The sequence below is a fragment of the Amblyomma maculatum genome, chromosome 6, assembly GCF_055883805.1.
Source record: "Amblyomma maculatum isolate TAMU_Amacu chromosome 6, ASM5588380v1, whole genome shotgun sequence".
Taxonomy (NCBI): Eukaryota; Metazoa; Arthropoda; class Arachnida; order Ixodida; family Ixodidae; genus Amblyomma; species Amblyomma maculatum.
Genome location: NC_139349.1, coordinates 79,687,254 through 79,713,635, shown reverse-complemented (window position 1 = coordinate 79,713,635; position 26,382 = coordinate 79,687,254). Strand labels below are relative to the sequence as shown.

The 26,382-nt window shown below is 50.0% G+C and overlaps 1 protein-coding gene across 1 annotated transcript in view; it reads left to right on the top strand.

The window, feature by feature from the left end:
* Polr2H (DNA-directed RNA polymerases I, II, and III subunit Rpb8) overlaps window positions 1-26,382 on the top strand; it is a 131,135-nt gene that overhangs the window by 90,834 nt on the left and 13,919 nt on the right. Inside the window, exon 3 of the mRNA XM_084607008.1 lies at window positions 5,518-5,692. Coding sequence (XP_084463134.1) covers window positions 5,518-5,692 — 175 coding nt within the window. The remainder of the gene's footprint in view (window positions 1-5,517; window positions 5,693-26,382) is intronic.

The following is a 26,382-nucleotide window of genomic DNA, read 5'->3' as shown; positions in this document are numbered from 1 at the left end:
ATTCGATACCGCTGCGGCGGCCTCATTTCAATGGAGACAAAATGGCTCCCGTATGCTGGGCGATGTCAATGCGCGTTAAAGGACGCTAGGTAGCCAAAATTACCCGGTGTTCTCCACTGTGGTGTCTTTCATAGAATGAGTAGGTTTGGGACGTTTTTAAACCGAACCAAATCTTTACCTTAAATCATATTAAATCGAAAAATCCGACATGATCAAAGTTGACCGAAACCTTGTTCGTATAAACTGGAAGTTCAAATTAATTCGATTAATCTGTACCTGTTTAGCCGTATCTGACGGGTCAGTCAAGCGCTTCACTGCATTGGTTGGCTGAGGCTTACCGTCGCATTCTTTGTCAACTGTTATTTCAGCGTATATAGGGCAAACGTATAGTGTCCATTATGGAAAAAAAAAAAAAACAGCGCAAACTTAAACACTAGACAGAGCTGTTTGCACTGTTTTTTCCATTATGAACCTTCACCAACTAGCCCAAGCTTCTGCTTTGCTATAGTGCTCCCGTGGCTTCCACAAGGTCAGGTCGATCTTTGTGAGGTATGTAAAGAACCATACCTTACGATGGTCACTTCACGCGTAACTTGTATACGTCAAGCTATCCATATTTGTATTCACTCTTTTTCATTGGGGCGTGAGGCCCGAGTCATTCCTGTTGCAGAGCCAGAATATTCTCAGCGAATTTCAGCACTTCGCTTTTAAATTTTCTCTTGTGTTGAAATTCACAGTTGATAGGTTAGGTTTGGTTTATAAGGCCTGACGTCCAAAATTGACTCGGGCTATGAAAGATGCGCCTCCGGAAATTTCGACCGATTGGGGTTCTTTAACGTGCACCGGCATCGCACAGCACACGAGCGCCCTGCTTCTCGTCTCCATGGAAGAGCGACCGCTGCGGCCGGGATTCGATCCCGCGTCCGTGGGGTCAGCAGTCAAGCGCCCTAGCCACTGAGCTACTACGGAGGGGCGAAAATCATGGCTGAGATGGAGGGAAATGAAGGAAAGGCAGAGAGGTTAATCAGGTAATGCCAGGTTAGGGTAACCCTATACACGGGGAAGGGCAGAAAGACATTGGGAAAGGGAGGCAGAAGGTCAGTCCACAGCGCATATCCCCTACAGAAATTACTTTAGCCAGTCCATAGACTGTCTATAGACTGTTATCAGTAATTACTATAGACTGTCTGTAGATTTAGGGCCGTACATTATTAGACTTTCGCTTTGTAGACAAATTTTAATCTTAAGGATGACAATAGTCTAATAAGTGTGCAATAAATCTGTAGACCGTTTTTGTAACTGACCTTCATGAAGCTTCAGATAGTTGCGCGTGATTTCCGGTTATCGACGTCTGTGGCAAACATAAGCATGTCTGGGTGTAAAAATATAGGCCGCGCTGCGAATTTTTGTGTAAGCCAGGGCTAATTGTTAATTTCCGCCCACAGCGACCCCTGCCGGCCGGCGTTCTCCTCGAAATATGCGATCGTCGTTGTTCTTCATCGGGGAGGGCCCGTTGGAGCGGGCGAGGGAGGGGGAGGCTGGCTGTTCGGCGCAGCCTATCGGCTCCATTCGCGCGCTTTGTCACCTATTGTCTTTGCGCACGACCTATTGGCGTGCGGGGGCTGATAAGCGTTTTGAAAAATGCTTTAAGCTGCGGCGCCCGTGGCCGCTGCCACTCGCTCTGCTGCTGCCGACACTCGCTGCTGTGCTGTTCTCTTCCTCCCCTCCCATCATCTCCTGAGCTCGTCGTCCTGACATCTGGAATACGCCCGCCGCCGCCGTGCGAGCCGACGTGTCCCTCGTGGATCTCCGCCAACCGTCGCCGGACTCTGTTCCTCTCTGGGTTTGATGGTTTCGGAGATGGCGTTTTTGCTTCTTCGCGTTCTGCGCTATAGTATCGTGCTCTTGCAAACGAATCCGGTGTAACTGTGTGCGCCCTCTTTCTTTTTCGCGAGCTTACGAATTTTCTTATCGCATGATTATCTACCTCCGTGTTCTGCCGCCTTTAGGCTTTTGCGGATTGCGATCTAGATGCGTGGCGCCGTTATGTGATATTTTGGGAGGCAAATTATTTTTCAGCGTTAAGTTCTTATCTTGCGCTCAACTCTGTGTTCGTTATTCTCTCGCTTAAAGTACTGGTTAAGAACGTGGCCTACTTTCGGCGCTTTTGAGAGACAGATATCGTAGTGTGAAATTCCTGGGTGCGATTTTACAGCGCAGGAGGGTAGATTGGAGATACCGGAGTTTTTGATGGTAATAACGGCGCGCATTTTGAATGACGTTAGTGGAGGTAGACGGAAAGCTTCTGTCAGCTTTCAAGGTCGTCTAATTAACGTGTCCAGGAATTTTAAGGGTCGAATTAGGTTGGCTACACTGATTTGATAACACGTGGCTGTATAATGTGTGGCACCGAGAGCGTTTCCCCAAACGATTCTAACATAATGAATTTACTGCTCCAAACGAACTGTCGATTTAGGTCAGCTATTTATTTTTCTGAACACACGTTACTTATCTAATCACGTGATGCTGGTCTGTACACTGGAATGTTTATCGCAACTGCCCGTATATCCTTAGCAATTAGAAAGAAAAAAAAAAAAGAGGGACGCCGAACGAAAGAAAGGGGTTGCGTTGCGACTGTGGAACCTTTGGCAATGGGGGCGTTGATTGAAGCGTGGACTCCCATAAGGTCCATGCAGTTGTACTCGTTTCTTAGCCGCCGGCAGGGATCGCGGCCGCCCTCCTCCGACCGGCGAGGCCGCCTTATCTGATGCGGCGCGGTCGGTGTGGCAGCGTCGGTGTGGCTGCGTGCCGCTTTTCTTTTTCCCTCTTCTTTTGTGCCAGGTATTGTCAGCCGGCCGATAGCGTAAGTGGCCTTGCGCATCACGCGGACACACTCGTGTTTGGCCTTTGCCAGCTTGCTGTTGGCCTGCATCGCTGCGGGCCATTGAGGAAGTTACAGTGCGGGCAGGCGTTACGAAGGTTGATTAAATGTACCGCGTATGTAATACTCTCACAGCGATTCCTCTCCGCGTCCCCCGAGCTAAGAAAATGAAATGGGGAGAGGTTGTGTGGCGACGCTGCTCGGAACAAGTCCACGTTTAGCGGGCGTCTGGTGGAAAGCCTAATCATGCGAATCGCTTTGTAAGATGTAGACGCCTAAAAGGTCGAGAATTTGAAGTTCCCTCGAACCGTTCCTCTTGTTCCGATCCCCGTATCAGTCTGTCCTTTAAATGCGCCTAAGGTGCTCTTATTCCAGCGTCTTTCAGCGCCGTGCTCCGACTGGCTTTGGGCGGTCGCTTGGCGCCAGTGCTGGACAGTACGCATATAAGTACGTGATTTCTTTTTAAACATCAGATAGTTACAGAAGGATGACAGGCCATAAAAAACAGTTTCATATATTTTACCAGAGCAAAGCATGAACAGTACTGTTTCGCACGGCCCAGGACGGTTAGTCGTGGTCTGGCCATGTTTATTTCACTGCAACTCTGCTTTCGTGTTCAAAACACGCGCCACGACCAGTTAATTTTTTTTTGCCAGCCTTGCATGTCCGTGCGAGTAGTGCATGTGAGGAAATATGGAAACATTCATGTTATTGGCAATTAAGCAACGATTATTGCCCCGCGTATGAGCAGAGCGCTCTTTATTACTAGCCTTTCCATGGAAGGAATCGTTCTTGTGTAGTGCATCGTGAAGTTTGATGAGAGAGGGGTAAAATTAAGCCAATCTGGTCTCACGAAGGAAGACCGATTGCTTTATTTTTTTTTTTCTTGTGCCTCTACGTGTAGCTCTTGTTCGATGTCCGACTCTGTAGTGGGGCGTTTCCGCTGACGACGTGGCTCGTGGCAGCGATTTCAGCGCCCCCTCCGTGAACGACCTGTCCTTACGTAACTCGGCCTAGGGGCGTTAGCTTCTCATAAAGCGATGTCTCTCTCTCTCTCTCTCTCTCTCTCTCCAATAATGCTTCCCATTCTTCGATCGGACCGTGATGTGACAGGAGCGCATCTACGACCGCGTCAACCGCCTCCGCGCCGATAAGGGGTCCGCTGGCATCGGCGCGGAATCGCCGACCGGTACATGAGCGCGTTAATGGGAGGGGCGGCGTTTTCAGAGCGTTTCCACGCGCTGAGCTGGCCAGCGGTTGATGCCCCCCCAACCGCCCCGGCTTAGACTTTGGCAGCACGGCCAATCTCGCCGCTGGCCAATCTCCACTTCGTGCGTTGTTTTTTCGCCCCAGGAAGCGATTGGCGAGAGCGTTGGCTGCGCTTGTGCCCTGCACGTATGTCCGAGCATGTTTGCAACGGGCACACGCCTTGGCCTGCTGGTCAAAGGAAGAGCTGATAAAACGGCGGCGTCGTTGGTCGTTTGAGCGAGGGACGGCGGCGCCATTGTCTTTGCGGCCTGGCGTTGCTAGGCGGGTGGGACGAGCCCGGCTTGTTTTTCAACTCGAGGAATGCTCTCGCACGATGGTTTGTTGGGTGTAATGAATGAAGTGCCGATTTTTGGTTACACCGAGGCCGGAAAAAAGGTCTGCTCCTAACGCGAAAGGAACGCTGGCGAGTCTTTTATTTTGTTGTGTCAGCGATGTGCGTCGTCCTTCGCCCGGCCTGCGTTTCGCATGCTTTCTCCTTCGCACATGGAGCTGTTTGGTACGGGCAATAGTACACCCTTTGTCAAAAGTTTAGAGCCCAGGAGGTCTACTTCTGTGCCATACCACGTGGCTCGTAATGCATTTCCAGATTTCCAAACTTGCTGAAGGCAAGATTGTTCGTCCTACCCTCTCCAATGGATACGACTTCCACGATTAATAAAGAAGTTATAATGTACGGCTTAAAAGGAAACCCTCTGGGCTCTAAACTTTTGAAGAAGGCTGTACATGCCGCGAGACTTGCACGACCTGGATGAGCGCTAGTGGAGCGTACTTAAGCCATGTGTCAGCTAGCCTAGCGTGCCGCATGCGCCCTTCTGTTAAGTTTTACGCTTTTCGCTCTGGCCGCCGGGCGCCTTGGCGCAGTATTAATTCTGGACCCGGGATCTCCGAACAAACATCGCTAGATGCGCGCTTCAGGATCCTTTGTAAAACCTTCCGAATAAACGGAGGACGCACCCTCGAAGTGGAGGTGAGGATCATTATGCCCATTTTTCTGGTCCGCGTAGATAGCGTGGGGTTGTATACGCCTCGTAAAGAATGTCATTAACCGATACCGAGTTCAGGCGGAATGACTCATTCTTTCATGCGTTTTCATGAAGATGTCTTCTGTGTGACGGGCAGCAACGCAAATGAAGATCTGTTTCACACCATTCATAAACTTTGACGTAGTTGGTAGGGCCCGAACGAACCGTTTGTTCAGCAAAGCAACGATGCGCACGCTAACATTCGTAGCAGCGTATCAACGCGGTTACTACGCCTGTTATGTGAAAAAAAAAAAAAAAAAAGTTGCATTGCCTACTTAATGCTGAGTACAAGCAATAAAGCTTCTGCGTTCATTTTTTTTTTTTCTCTTTTACCGTTGTTCGTAGGTGACAAGTTCCGGCTGGTGATTGCGACCACTCTTCGCGAAGACGGCTACCCCGATGACGGCGAGTACAACCCGGCCGACACGGGCCCGTCGCGAGCGGACAGCTTCGAGTACGTCATGTACGGCAAGATATACCGCATCGAGGGCGACGACATCACAGGCGAGACCACCCGGCTGTAAGTAGCGCGGCGAGCAGGGGATGCCCGCGACGACTCGGTTTCTTCCCGCGTACGTTTCTTCTCTTTTCACGAGGGCTCATTTGAAAAAACTTCTCAAGTGCAGCTAGCGATTGCAACTTCACCCATACGATGAGCGTGCTGGAAATTCACTTTAGACCTTTCGTTGCGTGGGTCTTCAAATTGGGCTTGAGGAAAGGGAAAGGAGCTGTAACTTCCACACTTGTCGGTGGACGTCTTAGCCGCTTCATGAAAGGAGGGAGGTAGGGCGGAATGAAACAAGGGAGAGGGATGTAGGCAACATAGTGAAAGGCTCCGGAATAATTTCTATCACCTGGGGATCTAGCGTGCACTCACATTTGGGTGAGAAGTAAGAATGGTCGGAGGAGATTTTTTATTTTTTTTTTCCAGTCCCGCGAGTATGTGGAACTAGATTCGCCTTATTGGAAACATGGTTTGTTTCTACTGCTGAGTGGTTTCTTTGTATTCCCTCGCTTTCCTGTAGCAGGGGGTTAGTGGAGAGAAGGTAACTAAATACAGTGACAAGTGGAGAGTGCTGAAGTAAAAAGTTCATCCAGCCAATATCGGCGGGGCGCCAGTTGGGGATTGGCCCAAAGCGTGCATTGTAGCAATCGTGAGCTCTATATAGGCTAGCTGCGCTTGTAGCGGTTTTGCAAATGAGTCCCCCGATTAGGGGGTGACTGGCTTTTGTATGAATTGGGAGAGGAGAGCCAATTTGGCTTGAGATTTTTTTCACCCTGACCTAAATTATTCTACCATAAATGAGGCCGTCTTAAAAGATGGAGCATGCAGTGACATCAATTAATGATTAATGACAGTGAATCAATGTGTAGCGTACACGCCAGGCCTTCGACATAGCGTTATTATACCACCTTCCCGGCGAGGAGGTTTCCAAGCGGGGCGTCCTAGATTGGCTGTTTTACGAAAAGGGGGTTTGCGAGATTCTCCTCTCTCTAGCTGTCGTGAATAACCTTTGCTGGACTGTTTCGAAATTTGCTAGCGAGATTGAAATTGAGTTCTGTAGGAGTGGCAGGTTATTTCGCTTACCTACTTCTTTTGGCACACTGTACATAGTCCATGTACAGCACAGGTGTATTTAGAATTTTTTTTCATGAGATGCAGTATTGTCTAATTGGAAAATTAATCAGCATCAGAAGTCACTGCAACTGCGAAGAAATAGTAAATCTCAGTATAGGCGTCTCTGTTTTCCTAGGGAAAGCGATGCTCTCTTTTTGCCAAGTGCCATAAGCGGCCCCTAATTGTATTGCGGTTTTAAGCTGCAGTTGGTACGTTATTGGCAGTTACAGCAGAGCACAAAAACTCTGCTAAATGAAACGGGTGCAACTAGATTGGATACACATGCCATCTCAGTCTTTGTCACAAAGTCCGTGAGTAGATCACGTAGAGCGATAGGGGAGTTGTTACGTGTTACTTTTGGTTGCGAAAACGGAAAACGATAAAAGAAACGCCGTGGTTCGTGAAGAGGACAGCTACGTAGCAGCAGCTGCGCAACAATGGGGCATCAGCAATGCGGAGAAATCACCTCGTCGTGCCCAGCTCGGCAGTGTACCACCCTGGGTTCCCACTTGCGTTCGACTCGTGTGAACACAGCTGGTGGTATATCAGTCGAACTGGGCAGCCACGCGTCTCCTTACAGCGATGCCCCCGACGAAGGTGAGTTTCTCGGGCCACGCTTTTTGTTACTTGTCCTTAGCATTTTATCTTCACTCTCAAGAGCAGGCTTTCTGATCTGAATCGGCCATGTGCGATTGAAGCCTTCGACGAAATACTGCGCGACACATCAGAGCCAGGTTCTTGCGCGTAGGCGAGCGCATTAGCAGATGACCACTGGGTAAAAGCGCAGCGACTCAAAATCAACGTTCTGAACTGTCTTCATGTTGGCACTGTTTGTCTCTGTCTGTCGCTTTTTACTTGTTTAACTTGAACGTGCTACTGTCGGCGTTAAAGTGCGCGTGCTAAGCATTCGTGCCTTTGGCGATGTTTTTTTTTTTTCTTTTTCTATTATTTTTCCACCGTGAGGTCTGCCGCTCTGCGCTACTCGTGGAGTCATGTTCTGTCGCATATATGCAGGATTGTCTGTGCTCGAGGTGCCACTAAAGCGTCTATGTGCTCGCGTTTCGGCGCCCCTTTACGAAGACCGACTTGCCACTTTCTCCCTCCTTGGAGTTGGGCTTCCTATACCCTTCCGAAGTCGTGCAGGAAAAGCTGATGTCGGTGGGCAAAACTGAGCTCGGTGCATGGTGTCGTATGACTTGCCGTTCAGCTGTACCGAGTTGGTCGGAAATGTTCCATAATCGGTTCAAGCGTGGAAGCAACTCTTGTAAGCAAGCTCCTCACTCATCTGCCGGCTCACTAGGGCTACAAGTGATAGCAGTGCTTAGCATCGGCGCGAGCAGTAGACTGGGTGAGCGACATTCCGCCGGGAAGGGTAGCTGTGAGTGTGACGTAATTTGCGTGATTACCTCTCGACCCGCGGGAAATATCGGTGGATAGTCATTGCAGCGACTGATTTCCTCTAACGCGCGTTAGGCATAAACTATTGCGGAAATACTATAGACAGAAGTGTCCACACACATGCACAAGAAATGTTACGAGTAAGCATCTGCTTATAGTAATTCACCGTTCATCACGTCTGACACCACGCTGCATGAAGTACCTTAACATTACTTGACCATATGGTTACACGAACCGTCCATTGGTCGAAGCCTCAAGTGACTGCGTGAGCCCATTTTCAGCTTGCTGAAGCTGTAGCGAGAGAGAGGGGAAAATAAGATACCGTGATGTTTCGAACTCTGCAAAGTTCAATTTAGGGGCTAGTTGGCAGTTTTCTCTTCTTTAATTCTCAGGATATTGACGGGGCCAGAGTGTCAGGCGGAATAAACGGGATGTTCGAATTTCGCCATTTAACGCAGGGTCACACCCTACTGTGTTGTAAAGCGTTCATCACTGCCGCCCTGCGCCGTACTTCCGTGCGCATGCTTTATCACTTCCAATTTCGCCCGTGCGTCGTCGGCTCCGTGCCCTCACGGTAGTGTGTGCAAGCGTTGGGCGCGCACTCGGCGACGAGGCTGGCTGCATCGATTCCTTCCCCCGGCCCCCCAGATGTAGCGGTTTACTCTGCGGCCGTCCCCTAGGCGACCAGCGCTCGCTTTTGGTGCGCGCTCGTTGGCGCGGATCTGCAAAAACCGCATGGTCGCCTCCGTGTGCCGCTCAGGCGTCTCCCGTGCTGTCTTCGTTAACGCCCATTACTCTAATGCAGGCACAGCTGTGATTATTTGCTGCGACGGACGCTGAGCGCGCATCGGGTCAATACGCGCCCGGTTCACGACACCCCGGAGCCCGCACGCGCACAGCTGATAAAAAAAGGCACCTTCGGAACTTAAAGGTGCGTTCGACGTTGCGGCCGTGGTCGCTCAATTCAAAAGAAAGACGATAGTCGCGCAGGCCGTCCTCAGGAGTAAAGGGGAGCGGGGCGTTCCCCCTGTCCAAGAGGAGAAAATTTTACTGCGCTGAACTCCATTTTTGTATTCACCGAAAAAAGTCAATGATATGCACGTCGCAAATATACCTGCCACCTCCAAGAGATTTTCAGAGATTAAATTACGGGGAAAACGGAATAAACTCATCGAAAGTTATTTTACGCTGGAGGAGCACATGGGCTCGATCTTGGTCCCTTAACAGCATGACTTCATATTGTTTGGCGACCTAAGAATCCACACATGAGCTCGGGGGTTGGGGGGGACGCCTTGATGGAGGAATTCAGTATTAGAGCGAATTGTGTTGTTTAGCGTGCACTGATAATTGCGCAACACACAGGTGCCATTGCATATTGTATCCGAGAAAAAAAAAGTTCGTGAAGAAAGTTCCTGAAAAGTTCCTATGCTCTCTCTTTGCATGCTTATTAGCAGTCCCTGCGTTTCCCCTGTCTCTCGAGACAAAAAGTTCCGGGAAGCAGGAACCGTCTCCCACGTGCAGCTCGGATCTCGTGTGACGCAGGTTATGTGGACGCTTGACTCAGCCTCACCTTTTCGCGACCTAGTGTCGCCGAAAGGAGCGTCCAAACGGACGGCAGTGCGTCGGGAGTCTGCGCTCCTCAGTCGTCTCGTTGTCAGTGGAGTGGTTTTTGTGTCCACCAGGCCTTCGTGTACCACTCTCTGACCCGTCTTCTCGTTGAACGCGCGTTCTAGGCTTGGGAGAGACGAACCGAGAAAAGAGGGGAATAGCGCACGGGGGCCGAACTCCGCTCGGGAAATGCCTCGCGCGGCTGTAAAGCGCATTGCTGTGATGTGCTTTTTCTTAGGGGCGTTTGTGCTTAGGCGAGGAGGAGGGACGCTGTCCGAAATAGATGCTGCTGTCTCGTCGCGGTTGCTGCTGTCGAGTGCCGCGGAACGCGCGCTCCCCGGCATCTTCGCCGTCACGCCGAGGGCCCGGAGCCAGCACGAAAGCAACTCCTCCGCTTTCTTCCCTCCCCTCCCCTACTGCGCTGTTGTGGGCTTCGCCGCACGCCGGAAGTTCGACGGGAAGGCAGTGGCATCGCTACTGGGAATAGGCATTACGGGCGCACGTTTTGCGCCGCGGGAACTGGGCCGCTTCGAGATGTCCTCTTTGCTTACTGGCTGTTTTAAGCGTTTTGCGCTCTGTTTATGTGCTCTTATTATTTTATTATTTCTTACGCATACGAAAACTGCTTTTCGTGAAGATTTATATGCCATAGCTTTTGTTCATCTACATATGTATGGTACATATGTAGATGCATCTACATATATATATATATATATATATATATATATATATATATATATATATATATATATATATATATATATATATATGTATATATATATATATATATATATATATATATATATATATATATATATATATATATATATATATATATATATATATATATATATATATATTAATCATTTCTGATATATCGCGATTTGCACGTTCCATCTGGGGTATAGAAAAAAAAAAAAAGGGTGGTGGGGGAGTGGTGGCTCTCTGGCGGCGGTGGTGCCCTCGACCGGAACCACCTCTGTACGGGGCGTGGGCCCTTGCCGTGCATGCCAAGTGAACGGCGGCGGCACTGTAGCGGCCGGCCCAGTACCACCGCCGTCGCGCGGCGCAGGACCGCACGTACGACGGGGACCGGCCGGCCGGCTCGCCGGTCCGCGAAATCTGTCTCGTTTTGCTTCTTTGCTTTTACTTTATCTAGATTTTCTGTACGGGCCCTCTTTCCCGCTCTGTGCCTTTCACGCCGTGCCCAAACTCCATTTGTCCTCTTCCCTCTCCTGCTCACTCTTCACTTCTTCCTCGTGCTTCGGCTAATTCTCCCCTTCGCTCTTTTTGTCGTCGTCGTCGCTCTCTGCCGGCCGGCAGCAGTGCGCTACTTTGTGCCTGCGTCATTGTTTTTGGCCGGCGAGGACCGTTAGAGTTAGAGGACGTGGGCTGAAGGGGGTGGTGGTGGGAGAGAATGAAGGGCGTTTTTTCGGAAGGGCCGGGGAAAGGGTGCGCGCGTGCTTCGCTTGCGCCCTATTCTCTCTTCTTTCTCTTTCTGGACGAGCGCTTGACGGTAAGGGAAGAGGGGGAAGGGGGGGGGGGGGTGCGCTTGGCGTAAGGCGACCCGCACTGCTGCTGCCTGCCGGCGGTCGGCCGTTTTGTGTCGCGCTCTGGTCGCCCGGTCGTGCGTCTCGGGCCGGAGCCACCGCCGGCGTTCTGTGTTGTGTGCGTGTGTGTGCTCGAGAGCGCTACTGCGGTGGAGGCACCGCTGCCCCTCCACGTTTTGCACGCCGTAGTTGTGCCAAGTCGTCGCCCGCTCTGCAGAGAATATCCGCCCCTGGTTTCCCGCGGTTGCTGCTCCCCTGTTTTCCGGCGCTTTTCTGTTTCCTCCGACTTCTGCCAAAGATGTGCTACACCTCTTCACTTCAGCTTCGCCACATTGTGCGCTATGCTGGTCTCTATTACGTCTGTGTATGTGTGTTTGTGTGTACATGTGCGTGCGTGCGTGCTCCTCTGCGCTCTTCCCCCTCGTGGGACCCTCGTGCAATCGCCGGTGCAGCATCCGTCTATGGATCTCTGCTTACTAAAAAAAAAGTGCCTTCTTCACGGAGCTTGATAGGCATGCGATGCTTGCTGGCATGCCTTCCTAGTGTTTCTTTTCCCTTTTTTTTTTCTTCTTCATTTGATGTTGAGCGTTCTCTCTGCAGTTGGGGTCTGCGCTGTTCCCTGTCCTGTTTCCTTGTTGTTTTACGTAGTGTGCATGTTGCACTCCCCTTCATTTTGAGTCTTGCTGCGCCGCTTGTCACTATAATACGCAGTGCATTAAAGTAAAGGCGCCGGACTTGGGAGGAATTCGAATAGAATCGCGTCCGAATAATATTTGTATACTCTCGGCTCATTCGCGAGTATTGCCTGGAGCGCTCCCTTTGAACTATTTACTATTCAGCGGTTCATCAGAACTGTAGCAGTTCCACTACTCAATAGGCTCGCCGCTTGAGTTGCAGTATTAGCATTGATGGCACCATGCCCGGCATTTCTGCGACGGCGTTCGCGTTTTTCGGCTTCTCTCCTAGCTCACATGCACCTATAATGACGCAAGTTTTTCGGGCTATCTGTAACGCGGATACTGGACTCGTCACGATGGACTCTCGCAGGCGTGGAGGAAGTTGAGTGTAAAATGCGCGTACAGCTAGGCAGTGCTCTGTTAATGTGCGTAACAACATTCTTGCCCCGCAGTGCTCGCGGCGCTAATACCCAACAGCGTATCGTATCAGGAATCCTCACAGGTTGACTGAGGCAGAGAACCGATTAGACGAAACGAGGTCGATCAACCCGTGCGATCAACCCGTGCTCTTCTCGCTGCTGCAATGTCAGCCGCGTAGCTGATTGGCGGTGGCTGCTTGCTTTCCCGCATAGTCCTCCTGGCTTAGTGCATGCTATCGGCGAGCAGAGCCTCTCGACGGAGCCCTGCACGCAAGCACGACACCTCTGGCCTGCACTGCACGATTGTAGGCTTCTTCCCGCGGCGTCCCAGTGATGACACCAGGTGGTTTGCGACGTCCTCGGCAATGCGAGCTGGTGGTGCGCGCTGGCGACGACCGGGGCACAAGTGTGCGTACCATCACGACGGCGGCGACGCGCCGCGTGTGCCGAGGCGGTGGGCCGAAAAGAAACGCAAAGAGACTCTCGCTCCTTCTCCTCGTGTGGCCGAGGGGACGGACACTGTGTCTTTGCGCACGGATGGCTTCGTTCCAGTGCTGCATTTACAAGGTGACGTAGCGAATGCTGTAAATGCATTATCTGGAATGCAAGGCGTCCGCGCCCGCTCGCCCGTATATCTCTCTCCGTGCCTCATCCTCCGCTCCGAAAAAAAAAAAAAAAAAAGAAACTATCTTCATGCGGCTCGCAACTTCGGGTGTGTGAGTTCCTCGACGTCGGGCGTGATTGCCTACCTTCGAGTGTGCACACGTGGCTGGAAGACCGGGCGGCGTGGTCCCATCGTTTCCGCCACGCGCATGGACCGTGAGGAGTGGTTTTTTTTCTTTATTATTGTTTTCTTTTTGTGCGTGCACAGGGCTTATCACTCGTCCCTTCATGACCGTGCCGGTCTACACGCGGCATGTGGCAATAAAACTGTTGGTATTTTTCCATGGGAACCCTTGCTTTTGTTTCTTGATTTCCTTTTCGGTGCCTCTGAATTCGCCAGTGTACCCTCGGATTCGCTATTACAAGCTTAGAATCGTCGCGCTGTCCGAGTTTGGTATTCGAATTTTCGGAAAATTCATGCTTAATTACGAATAACTGCGGATTCGGCTGGGGTGTTGGACCCATTCCGTCCTTATTTCCTCCATCTACGGTGCGGCTCTTTACGATGGATTCTCAACTGTGGGGAAAGTGGTGTGCGGAAGCTGATTTCAGTGACTATGAAACACAAGTTTTAAACCACGAGCGTTGGCTTCTTTCATGTCCAGCACTATAGCCGCAGTGTTGGCGTAATTATACATTGCCTAAAGATGACGTCCCACAGCTTTGGTGGTTGGAAGCTATGTTGGAAGTTAGTTTTTTCTTTTTCGACCATCTTGTCGATAATGAGTACTGTACACATTTTAATAGGTAAACTTAACGATTAGCTGCTGATGTGGCTCCGATTAGCTCACCAATGATACGTAAAGGAAGTAAATGTTACTTTGGTGTAGCCTTGTCTAAAGACTTTGTGAGAAGGACGCCTCTTAAGGATAACTCTAGACCCATTGAAGGGTCTCCTTCTAGGTTAACTGTTACGAATTCATTGGTGGGTGCGAGCTTGACCTTTGAGACGAAGTTCAGGCGTTGAGGGCGGCAACAGTACTGACATGTAGTTTGCCGCGATTGTGGAACATCATTACGCGTTGCAAGTCTAGGGTTGTTAGTTGTCCCATAATAATAATAAAAAAAAAGTCTTGTCGCGGTTTCTGGTTATGTCAAAACACGTGCCACATGTCGCTATTTAGAGCTTAGCACTACAGGTAATGTTCCAGGTAAGTTTATATAGAGATCAGTGCGGAATTTGTGAATTTAATTATTGAGAATTCGCTGCTTATGTTGGACGGTTCTGCTTACATACTCGGGATTTGGGTTAGGTGTCAAGGTTCAAAACGCAATTTCTGTCCATCAGTGGTGGTACGTGGTCATTTATTAAATAATATCGAGGTGGGCGGATGAGGTTAAGAAGTTCGCACGGGTCAAGTGGATGCAGCTAGCACAGAACCGGGCTAAGTGGAGAAATATGGGAGAGGCCTTCGCCCTGCAGTAGGTATAGTCAGGATGATGATGATGATGATGATGATGATGATCGAAGCGGAAGTAAGAAGTTTTTCAGCCTCGGGATCTGAAGCACCCGAATTGAGGCGGCGGAAAGAAAGTGAGACCGAGGGTCAGGGAGAGGAAATCACAGAGGTGAGCGACAAGAATGCACAGGATAAGTAAAAATCAAATAAAGGTATAATGCACTATATTCATTAGAGGACACTTTCCGGACTATCCGTTGTCATCCCCCAGCCGTTTTTATTCTTAACCGGAAATCCGCTCGTATCTTGCTTTTGATGACGTTGACGTCGATTCTGGGACTGGAGAACTGTGGCATTAATTTCGGAAACATAAAAATAACGTTCAGAGGCCACGTGGCGTTTCCTTTCTACACGTGCATACTTAGCACCGTGAACACCTTGTTCCCTACAGGCAGGTGTTTTCTGTCTGGAAGCAGAGAAGTGGCGATCGGGGGAATGTTGATGCGCAGGAACTGAGCCTTCCATCAGCTCGGTTTGTCCGCTCGCTCACCTCGTGGACATTTTCATAAGGCTCTGTCTACGCAAAGCTGAAAAAACGAGCTGCTCTTGTGCGGGCGCCTGAAAGTTCCTGTCGCCCGCTTAGTGATAGAAAGTTCGAAATGCCCGTAACGGCAGTGATGCAGGACAAGCATATCTGTCGGGATAGCTTAGCAACAGTAGAATCGCTGAAAACGGAGAATCTCTTAGTGCTGCATTTCTTTGAAGGAAAAATGCTCAGTTTTGCCGTTGTACTAGTCCCGGTATATTTTCAATGGATAAAGCGTGTTGTAGTGGGTGGCTGGGAGCAGCGTGGTCGTCTCACTGAGCTGTGGGTACCCGCTGGAGCTGTCTCGCCATACAAAAAGAAGACAGACGTAGTAGGGTAAGCTTGGAAGAGTCGATTGAAAAAGAAAAAAAAAAGAAATTTCTTGGCTACTAGTAGAATCAAGGAAAAAAAAAAAAGGCTAAGGCTGGCGTGCGCAGAAAACTTTCCTCGCCGAAATAGGCTTTGACGGTTGCTGCTTAAATTTTAACCGTAATTGTGAAAGGTGACAGTCTCATTCATATCGTTAAATTATGGTAAGTTTTCTAGGTGACTCGGGCGGTTTCCAGAGGTCCCGCGCATATGAAGTGATATACTGACAATTAACGGCAGCAGCCATTCAAGTTTCAATTAGTGTGACCCTTGCTAGTCGAGGCAAAGGTGAGAGCTGGTGGAGAGGAGGTGTCGGGAATTCTGGCGGCTGTCATGGCAAGCGATGCTAGTTCGAAAGCTAATCTTGGGCGCGGACTTGCACCACAAAAGGCATCGAGGCTCACCCATTCTACGCGCCCTTCCTTGACACACGAGCGTTAGCTTTCTGTTCCCCGTTGTTTTCTCTTCCGTTAAGGGCGCTTTGAAAGTTGCGCGCAACCTTCAAGCCACGTATTCTCCAGTGGCTGTGCTTAAAGTCAGACGAATCGTCAGAAGTCAGGAGAATGACTGCATGAATACGAAGCAGGCAATCATTTTCTTTTTTTTTTTTTTAAATTCTTTTCAGGGGCAATGGAACATTTCTTCTCTATTATTTCGATAGTTTCCCATTAGTGAGTCTTAATAAAAGCCATTAACATGTTTACTAAAACCCGAGACGGAGAAAAATGATGGATATTTTCCCCTGCACGTAAAACGATGTGCATAACAAGCCAACAGCTGATTTCTCTGTTTCCTCTTCATTTTTCTTTCCACATGGGCTCGAATCACAAGAGACCCTTCCTCCGATGGAGGCAGACATTATGCACTGCCTAGTGGGGTGAAGGTGGTCCCTTTACAGCGCTCGGTTTTGCAATCACGACCAAAAGATTAGGTTAGGAAGCGGTTAAATAAAAATTTTCTAAAAAATAACGCTCATCGTGAACTGATGTGACCGCCATTATTACTTTTTTGGGCGGCACAAACGCGGACACACATTTCCGCGCCTATTCTCTTTCTGCTACATGCATCTTCAGCCCCTTCCGCCATGTAGGACGGCACTTCTGCAGTTCTCGCTGGCTGACAAAAACAAAAGAAGAACACTATTTATTAAAGAATGTCTCTCGCTGCTGTGTTCTTCTACAAGTTCTGCTCAGCGTCACCGATCCAGCGGGATCGGAAAGGTGGGTGTGTATGTGTGTCGGGCTACGCGGGAGGGTGCTGAGCGCCATTCGATCCCCGGCTAAGACGGCTGGGAAATGTCTCGCTGAGAAATGTCTTGCTGCAGCCAGCTGCGCCGTGCTGAAAGCCGAGGCTGATTGTTGAACGGTTCCGAGCGCGGCGTCGCACGTAATGTGATCGGGCCGGCTCTGTTCGCGGTCACCCTGGTCGCGGAGGCAGCGTTCGTTCGTACGCCGAACGACGCGCGACGATCATTGCTGGCTGGCGAGGCGCGTTGCTGGCAACGTTGAAACTGCAGTAGCCGCGCGCTAACGTCTTCACTTTCGGCAGCCAGAGCTTTTTCAGTTGTAATTGAAAAGTGGGTCATCGTCCCGAGCCGTTGGGATGAGGAGAGAAAATGCGCGACCACAAAAAAGTTATCTTTAAGGCCCGTTCACACCTGCGACTCGCAGCGGTCGCGCGACCGTTTTGGTCGAAAAGCGACAGTCGCAAATGGCCCCATCGGTCGAAAAGCGACTGCCGCTGGCCGTTCGGGCACTGCTCGATTTCCAGTCGCGCGACTGCTGGTTGCAAACCGCTAAACCAATCAGCGGCTCAGCTGACGTGAACGTAAGTTAGCTTTACTCTATGTGGTGAACAGTCAAGGAAGATACGGTGTGGGAAGCAACCCGCAAGTCGCATTCGCAAGTGTGAACATCGGTTGCTCTCGGGTTGCATGCGACTGCCGGTCGCGCGTCCTTCGCGGGTCGCGAGTGTGAATAGACCTTTAAGGGAACTATTCGCTGGAAGCCTGAACCGCGTCGGGAGGGAATGAACGAAGGAGGGAGTGAAAGGAGGCGAGGAGAACGATGCGCCGTGGTGGTGGCCTTCAGATTAATTTATACCGCGTACAGGATCTTAGACCGCCAGCGAGTGTCTGAGGGGAGTAGCTATAGCTACTATATGCTATAGAGGGGTGCAATTCAATTGAGGCCCTGTTTGCCAAGTGACTTAAACGCCTGTTTCACGATGACGCTTGCGTCTGCACAGTGCTTTCCATCGTCTCGCTTCTTGCAGATTTCAAGAGCGAGGTTTTGGGATAACCCCCGTAGGCCAGGACGTGGCTTTTCTCTCTCTCTCTCTCTCTCTCTCTCTCTCTCTCTCTCTCTCTCTCTCTCTCTCTCTCTCTCTCTCTCTCTCTCTCTCTCTCTCGTTTTTTTTTGTTCATCTCAAGAAACATCTGCAGGAGAAGCAGTACATCGATAACAATGAGTTTACACATGACATGGTTTCACCTATGCACGGGAGGCTTCCGTCTACCAGGTGTGCAAATGGTGACCCCTCAGATATCACAGTTTTGATAATGGCTGGATGAATTTATAAAGGTCGGAATTGTGATACAGTTCCTCCCGAGCTAATGTTTTGCGAAATAAACATGCACCACCCGTGGTCCTTGTTTCGTACCTTTACTTTTCGGTCACGCCTCCTACAAACGTATCGAAAGGCCCCAACAACCTCAGTCGTTTAGACGTATTTCCCGGTTAAGTGGGTGATGGACACATCGCGATCGCGCTCGGCTTCTCCCGCAAAACTTCGCCAGAACGTCGCGTAGCAAAAATAGGCAGACGCTAGTTGGCTGCAAGTCTACCGTTTCGCGTGTGCCTGTCGGCGTATGCGAAGCGGTCGTATGTATCTGCGTCCTTCGAACGTTTATTGCTTTTGTTAACGCCGCACTGTGTGCGCGCAGGTATTCGCAACGAAAGTGCTGCTTGGCGCTCTCTCTCTGCGCGCTCGCATCGTTCTTTTTCTCTCTCTCCGTTTTGTTGTCACCCATCTATTCTTGGCGCATTAGCAAGAGCTGCTAAAGAGCTTGCCCGCCTTAGTGGCTTCAGAGCCACCGGTGGCTTCAGAGCCACCGCTAAGCACCACGTTCGCCGGTCGGATCCCCGCCGCAGCGGCCGCATTTCGGAGGAGGAAGGGGGGAACAAAAAACGAAATGAACGGAGGAAATTGCAAGTGAACAAGGAAATGAGAAAAAAAGTGGAGAAGTAAATAGACCAAGGAGGAAAAGAAGGAAAGGAACGGATGAAGGAGTGACAGAAATCCCTCCCAGTGGCCTATTTACAAATTCAGACGACTGCAGAGCGCGATACAAGCAAAGCGGCCTCTCAGTTGACACTGCGTGCGCTTTTAGTCTTCCGAGCAACTCCGGCACCGTGTCGTGTTCCGACCTGCGGAATTTATCGTTTTCGCTATTTACTACGTCTAAATCGTCATTAGTGAGGGTTTCGGGGGTTTATATAGGTCGATTATAACGCGCACAATCTGGAAGACCACTCGTTGTAGCTCCTGCCCTCTGTATCTGTGCCGTTTCGGTAGTTGCGACTCGCTAAGGTGTGAGGAGCTGCTGCTTTCGTCCGCGTACGCCGCTCTTGGCGAGGTGGTGACGGGGACGCGTCGGTGCTGTCGCTCGGGATTCCTGGGCGTCCCTTCTCGCTTGTCCCACTTGGCTGACTATCATCGGCTATTTCTGAAGAGCAGAGCTACAGGCTGCAGCATCGGCGAAGGCGTCCGCGAGATCTGTCGGCGGCGCTTCGGGAAGCCACGGCAAACAGAACCTCGTCTCTATCTCTCTCTCTTTTCAGCCTTGGCGACGAGTGAGGCTCGCTACGAACCTCGAGCCCTTCCCTGGGTCGCCTTTTCTGAGTGGACACATTGGTGATAGAAAGAAGAATGGGTGGCTGGGAACGAGGCTTCCACAGATGATCGGGAAGCATTATTTTGATCTATTCTGTTCTTCCACTTCCGTAGTTACCTGGCCAGCGCTTTTGGCACTCGAAACTGCCGCTGCAAGCTTTCGCGTTGGCTGTGTACAGTGGTTGTAACGCACTGAGGCGCTCTGAAGGATTCTCTCTGATTTTGCAGTACGTGGCTTAAACACTTGACGTGATGGGTTACCTTTTCTATTCCTATGATAAAAACTAAAATTTGATGATGAGCATTCATTTGCGTCGATTTGGGACTCGGCGGAAAGTTGGCAAAATTAATCCTAGGAGCTTCGTCGCTGGTGCCAGGTTGTACGTGTTGTCTGTATTACTGGGTGGTGGTCAAGCGCAGACTTACCTTCTATTGAAGTGTTACCAGCAGAAGAGGACGTTGTAGCCGAAGCGGCTTATGTATGTATGTAGGTATAGCTTTATTAAGGAGCCGGCAAACGACGGGTTAACGCTGGCCAAGCGTCGACCCGGGGTCATGCCCTACTCTGCACTACCTCATTTGGCCCGTTTGTGGTGGGTTGTGAGACTTGTGCTTTTCGAGCGCGCCCCGGGCCTGCTGGACAGCCCATAGTTGAATGTCCTTGTCTGTATTTTGCACAGCACTTTAAATTTCCGGCGGGTATGTCCTGGATGCAGCTTCGGTCGGGAACCTGGCACAGTCCCACATGATGTGCCATTGGTCCGCCGGACCCACTTGACATACACTGCACATATCGCTCGTGTAAATGTCTGGGTGGAGGACGTACGTAATGACGAAATGAGGGTCGGAACACTAGCTTTTCTGGAGGGCCGACCTTCATGCTTAACTCAAAGGAAGACATGTTCAACGAGCACTCGTGGTGCTGCACTCAGCGTGCTCAGATATTTCCCGTGTGTCGGTGAGGTTCGATCACGTGATTTTGACACAAATGGAACATTTTGAGAACTGTTGAACTAGCTTCACGGCAGTGTTGCGTGGACAAGTAATCGTGGAACAGCCAGCTTTATTCCTTTTTTTCCCCACCAATTACAGGTGCAGTTCACATACTGTAAACGTAGGAAGTATTGACTTGCTTCCCAAGATGACTTCGCAAGCCGATGCGAAACACTGGCAAGCAAGCTAGCACTTTTGTCCTTGCCAGGCTGTCGCCAAGAATTTTGAAGGAGGTAATCTTCTCTAGTGCTTTGGTAGCTGGCGTGAAATTATTCCTAAAACTAAAGGATGCAACTTGAAAATATCTATCAGCACTTTATCCGTTACCGCTCAAAAAATTAAATCGATGGCCGCCCCAGTGCAGGCGCTTCAGATATTAGATAACAGATACCGCGGTTGGCAAACATCTTTTACTTTGTTTTTGATTTCTAATAAATAACCACTTAGTACTACATGATATATGGGGTGCCCACGTCTTCAAGTAAGAATCCAAAACCTCTTTATAAAATTATTCAATGAGCCCGATAATGGCAGCTGTTGTCTCTTCAATATTCAGTTGCCGTAAGGGGTGTCCACGTCTTCAAGTATGATCCCGACACCTCTTTATCACCGCCATTGTCGGTGAGCCCCACAATGGCGGCTGCTTTTTTCAATATTCCCTATTGGTTGGTTTAACTGAGGAGTCGACAGTCTGTTCGGCGTTTGTGACAAATGCTATGTCACAAACGTGTATATAGGTGTGTGTATTATCTAGCCCGGTCGCCGACATGTCACCGGGTTGGCCGGCCGCCCAGCGGATGCGGTGCAAAGATGGGTACTTACAAATAGTGTTTTGGTTTTGTTTTGGGGTTTAACGTCCCAAAGCGACTCAGGCTATGAGAGACGCCGTAGTGGAGGACTCCGGAAATTACGACCACGTGGGGTTTTTTAACGTGCACTGACATAGCACAGCACACGGGCGCCTAGCTTTTCGCCTCCATCGAAAAGCGGCCGCCGAGGCCGGGATTCGATCCCGCGTTCTTGAGCATAGTAGTAAAGCGCCCTAACCACTGCGCCACCCCGGCGGGGTACTTGCAAATAGTGCATTGTGGACACATTTAACAGTGTTGCCGGCTCATCCTCTTCCCATGATGATGGCTGTGTAAATATGGTCTCAAGTTTCTCGTTGGTAACTGGGCTTTTCCGCGGAGTCTCCGTCCAGTGTTAGATCTCGGTAATTAAAGGTTTGTAATGTCAGGTCTGTAGAAAAAAAAAACCCTCGTCCATGTCACATTTATATCGCGGTCTTTGTAGGTAACAAAGTGAACTTCCACCGAGACCTAGGACAGTGGACCGATATCTTTTCTTGATTTAATTTTGTCGAATCAATGGAAAATTAATTCTGTGGCCATTTCTTCCCTTGGAAGATCATTAAGGAAAAGATACACGTGTAGCGAACATTTCGGTTTCCTCTGCGGGCCTTGTAATGGGCAGTAAAATGTACCCGCGCAAGTTTCACTGCTTCAGTCGCAGATTTTGCGTAAATCAGCGGGCTCGGCGAGCTTTTGCAGGCGCGTGCTTCGGTGGGAAGGAAAGATGAGTGCCCCGTTGAGGACGCCGCTCTTATTGGTGACCTCGTACGTGTCGCCCCTTTTGGAGATTGCATACAACCGCGACTCCCCCGACCTATTGTTCGCCGGTCTCCACTTCGCTGTCGCGGTTCATCCGAGTGTCCTGGCCTCGGGCCAGCGGATCCGCGCGCTTCTACTGACGAGGACGACTCGATTTGCTTTCGCTTCGTGTCCTGCTGCCTCGCCCCCATTTGCGTGCACCGAACAGTGCCCCGACCCCTTTCTCAACTTCGCCATGGCCGAGACCATCTTGAGAGAGTCTTGTGAAGCGCTTTTTAAAAAGACGCTGCCCCCAGAAGTGGGTAGCCTACGTCGGAGCTAAGTGCTGCTCGTGTGTTTTAACGATGTTGTGCGTGCGTGAGCGACAGCGCCGCGCGCTTATGCGAATGGCGAACGAGTGCGCTGTTAGCGTAACTCGCTGCTCTAGCGCGCCAGATGGCGTTTTTGTCGAAGAAAAGTGAAACAGTCCTTGCGGTTTAGGGAGCCCGGAAAGCGTTTATCTGTAACGGAAGATGGCCTCGCGAGTGGTTCTTTAATAGATATGCGAAGGCGCGCGTAGTGGTATGTGAAGAGCATTGCAAAAAGCGATGGCGAGCGATCAGCGCAGCTTTTTGAGGACTAGGAGTATGGGCCAGATGGAAGAATCTGAATACGATCTCCTTGCCTTTCGGATGCATGTCGGGATTCATTATCTTCAACCCGATTTCTCTCACAGATGAACAGTGTCCTTTGCGGAACTTTTCGCGGCCTCACAGAAATGATCTGGGCAACCTGATGTACTTAGGCGCTTCAAAATCGCCATAGTAAGTCCTCGCCGCGTTGCTAGTGTGGTTACACGTTAGTGTCGAGCGCTACTCGGCGTACACTCACTTTTCGGAACGTGTGTGATCCAGTGAGTTATGCTCCGGCTTTCCCACCTTGCATTGCTGCGGTTGACAGCAGGCGTGCATATCCGCACGATATAGCGTCGTGGATAGTACCAGAGTTATTTCTCGGATAATTTGTGATAGTTTCGCTGGTAATTTTAAATATGGCCTATGCCCCAACTGTGCCAGGCCCCCGTGTATCTCGAGGTAAGGACAACTCTCCCCCCCCCCCCCCCCCGCCCCTCCCCTTCCACATTATGCCCACAGAATCGGAACCTCAATGGCAAACGATATCTGTTTCTTTTGCATAATCAGTTGATAAAAAGCTCACGATGGTTTCTTTAAATGTAACCTCGCGTTTGCCACATGATAGCTTCAGTTGCTTATTCGCCAATAAACCCAACGCAACACAACTCTTCAAATGTAGCTCGGTTTATTAGTGTGAACACTCGTTATTTTGCGCTATGTTTATTGAGACATGTGGCCTGTGGAGAGAGGGCAATACAGCACGGGAATAGAAAGAAAAAAAAAGTCATCACTTTTAGTGCGAAATAACGTTGCTTGAGAAGTGGCTTCATCGCTGCCGCGCAGCATTTTATTCGTGGGTAGCAGTTGGTAACAAACGCAGGCTCTTGGATGGACCGTGCTAAGCCTGTTTGCACCATTTGAATCCGCGGAAAGGACACTGGCCTACGCAGGGACAAACATATTTTGAAGACAGCGGGGCTTGCTCAATCCGCCCCGTTGCCTAAGTCCATCTCGAATTCGTTCGTTGACTCTTGCGGCGTTTTTGAATGTACGGTTTTCAGGGCAGTGATGGTTACGTGCTTTCTTTTCGTTATCGCCGGTCTTTGACCTTTACCGCCTGGACAGGAAAGCGAGAAGGAAAAGGAAATCGGAGTTCAATGTCACCGTCATTATTAATGTAAATATTACTGCCATTACTCATTTTTATCGCAGATAATATAATATGGTAAGTCTTCCTTAAATGCGCCTACACAGCAAAAAAGGTTAGCTCGTTCTGTTAAAATGCTTTATAGCAGAAAACGGCTTCCCCATCTCTAAAGCTCATTTTCAGAAGGCTGTTGGCTGTGATTTAGCAAATATTGCAATACGTGACCTTAAAGTTAACTCCATCATTTTACTGAGTAGACTGGCCTTCTTGCATCATTTCACTGGCTTCACTGAGTGGACTGGCGTTCTTGATTCACTGAATGCCATTTGGAAGCTGCAGTTTTTGTTGGTTTATGCTATTTATGCGCTTATATTTATTTCAGCGATAAAATGGCTTCAAGTCTTTCGCTTGCAGTTTTGGCATAACGTAGCGTTGTCTGTAAGCGGCGGCTGCTTTTCTGAAAGAACACCCGGAAAAATTATGAGGACGCTTAATCTTCGATTTCAGAGTAGACGCTCATTGTCTCACCAGTGCTGATACTTTGATGCTACTTCGGTCACACCCGCTTCTTTGCCTATTATTAAACGACGTCGACGTTTCAGCTCGGCATTTTTGGCTTTAAAGACCAACTCAGCTCCAGCCTAGCGTTTTACGATCGTCGGCAGCTTGCAGACGTTCCAGCTCGGCTTCCACCGGGCACCTACGGCGCTTCGTGTCTGTTTCTAAAGTTCGTACCTCGGCATACCGCCTTCGCTTCAACCGTCTATAGCTGCCTCATACCGAGCGTTCTGCCTTCTCGGCATCCGTGTTACGATGTCTCCATGGTGCAGTGGCGTAGCAGGAAGTATTTTTCGGGGTGCATTATGCGGCACTGGTTGAAAAAAAAAAATAAAAAAAAAGCGAGCGCAGAGGTAGGATACAGCCCTCAGTAAATTACTGGAGGTACGTGTTCTGACACCGAACCTCCCTGCCCTGAAATGAATTCAAGCGAAGTTCAAGCGCACAAGAACACGCACAGAAGAGAGGAAACACACAGGACAGGCGCTATCCGTCGAATAGCAACACACACACACACACACACACACACACACACACACACACACACACACACACACACACACACACACACACACACACACACACACACACACACACACACACGCACACGCACGCACGCACGCACGCACGCACGCACACACACACACACACACACACACACACACACACACACACACACACACACACACACACACACACACACACACACACACACACACACACACACACACACACACACAGAGAGAGAGAGGGGGGGGGGAGAGTGTTGCGTAAGCTTAGGTTTACGTAAAGCGTTAGCCATGAAAACTGGTTTCCGTTTGCAGTCTTCAGCACAAAAACAAAGAACGGGCACGCTTCACACTTTTTATCCTCTCCTTGTCGGGTATTAAAAGGGAAACTTAACTCTGTGGCCTTGTGGTGATATCTGGCAGCAGTACTTGTGCATGGTGGTCCGTCTGCGAGTCACCTGTCTTCTTGCGTATTAGAGCCGAGCAAAATACATGCAATTTTCGCGTCGGACTGCGTGCGCTGTGGCATAACTTTGGAGCTCCAGAAACTCGTTGATTGTTAAAAAAAGTTGCGCTGTGCCTTTGTGCATTGCAGTTTTCCTATTGTGAGCCTTCAGCAGCGCTGTAAGGGTACCTTACACTGGTGGAAATGCAGCGTGACGTTTGGTTGAACTCTGTCAAAGCTCGCTAATGACAAACGCGTTTATTTTTTGTTTCATGTCGACGCTTCTTCAGAGACTGGTCGCAGCACACAGGCTCGATGCGCTTGTATGCAAGTCGTCGCGATCCACAGCGAGTGAAGCCTGTTGCATCGGTTGAGAGGGGAAGGAAAGCGGGGGGCTTTGAACCCGCGGGTTTTTCCGGGCCACGGATGCTGCTCATATGCGCGTGCAGCTTCATCCGGTGACTCATTGCGACCGCTCTTGAATCATCCGAGCCTTGCTTAAGCACTGACCTGTTCCTCGGAGGAAGAGCCACAGCAGCGTGATGAAAGATTGGTCGATGCATCGCCGGTTCCCATTGCAGGAGCCTGATGTTGAAAGAACTTAGGGGAGAGAGGTCGACAGCGCCGCGTCAGCGTGTGGCAAGGAGGTCACGTCGCTGTCTGCTTTGAGAGCGAAGAGGTTGGAGCGATACTGGGCGTTTCTAGAAAGTTGTACAAAGTTTCACGGATCTTGGCAATGACAGTAATAGCGGTTTGCTCGTCTTCTTGGACACTGGAAAGTAGTTAAGCGTTCGGGTGAAGTGCGTTGAATGCACGAACGTGCAGCTCTCTGTTGTGTCATACAATCTGAGAACGAAGCAGCACATGGCTCTTTTTGACGTCGATGCATTGCCAGGAAGTCACCACCAGTCGTCTTTCGCATCCTGGTGTGGCATCGCATGTGGTTAGCACCTGCAAATCGCCTCATGGAGGCGTTCTTACGCGAACTCGATGTCACTGGTGAGAGGGGCCTCTCAAGAGCTGTTTGCAGCCTCCTCCTTGAAGTGCAGTGCGTTGCGCAATTACATGCTCGGCGTAGAATGCTTTTCCCACCTAAACCGATGAACCCTTGCAGCTCAATTTTCACACAGAAATGGTCTTTGGCCGGCAGCA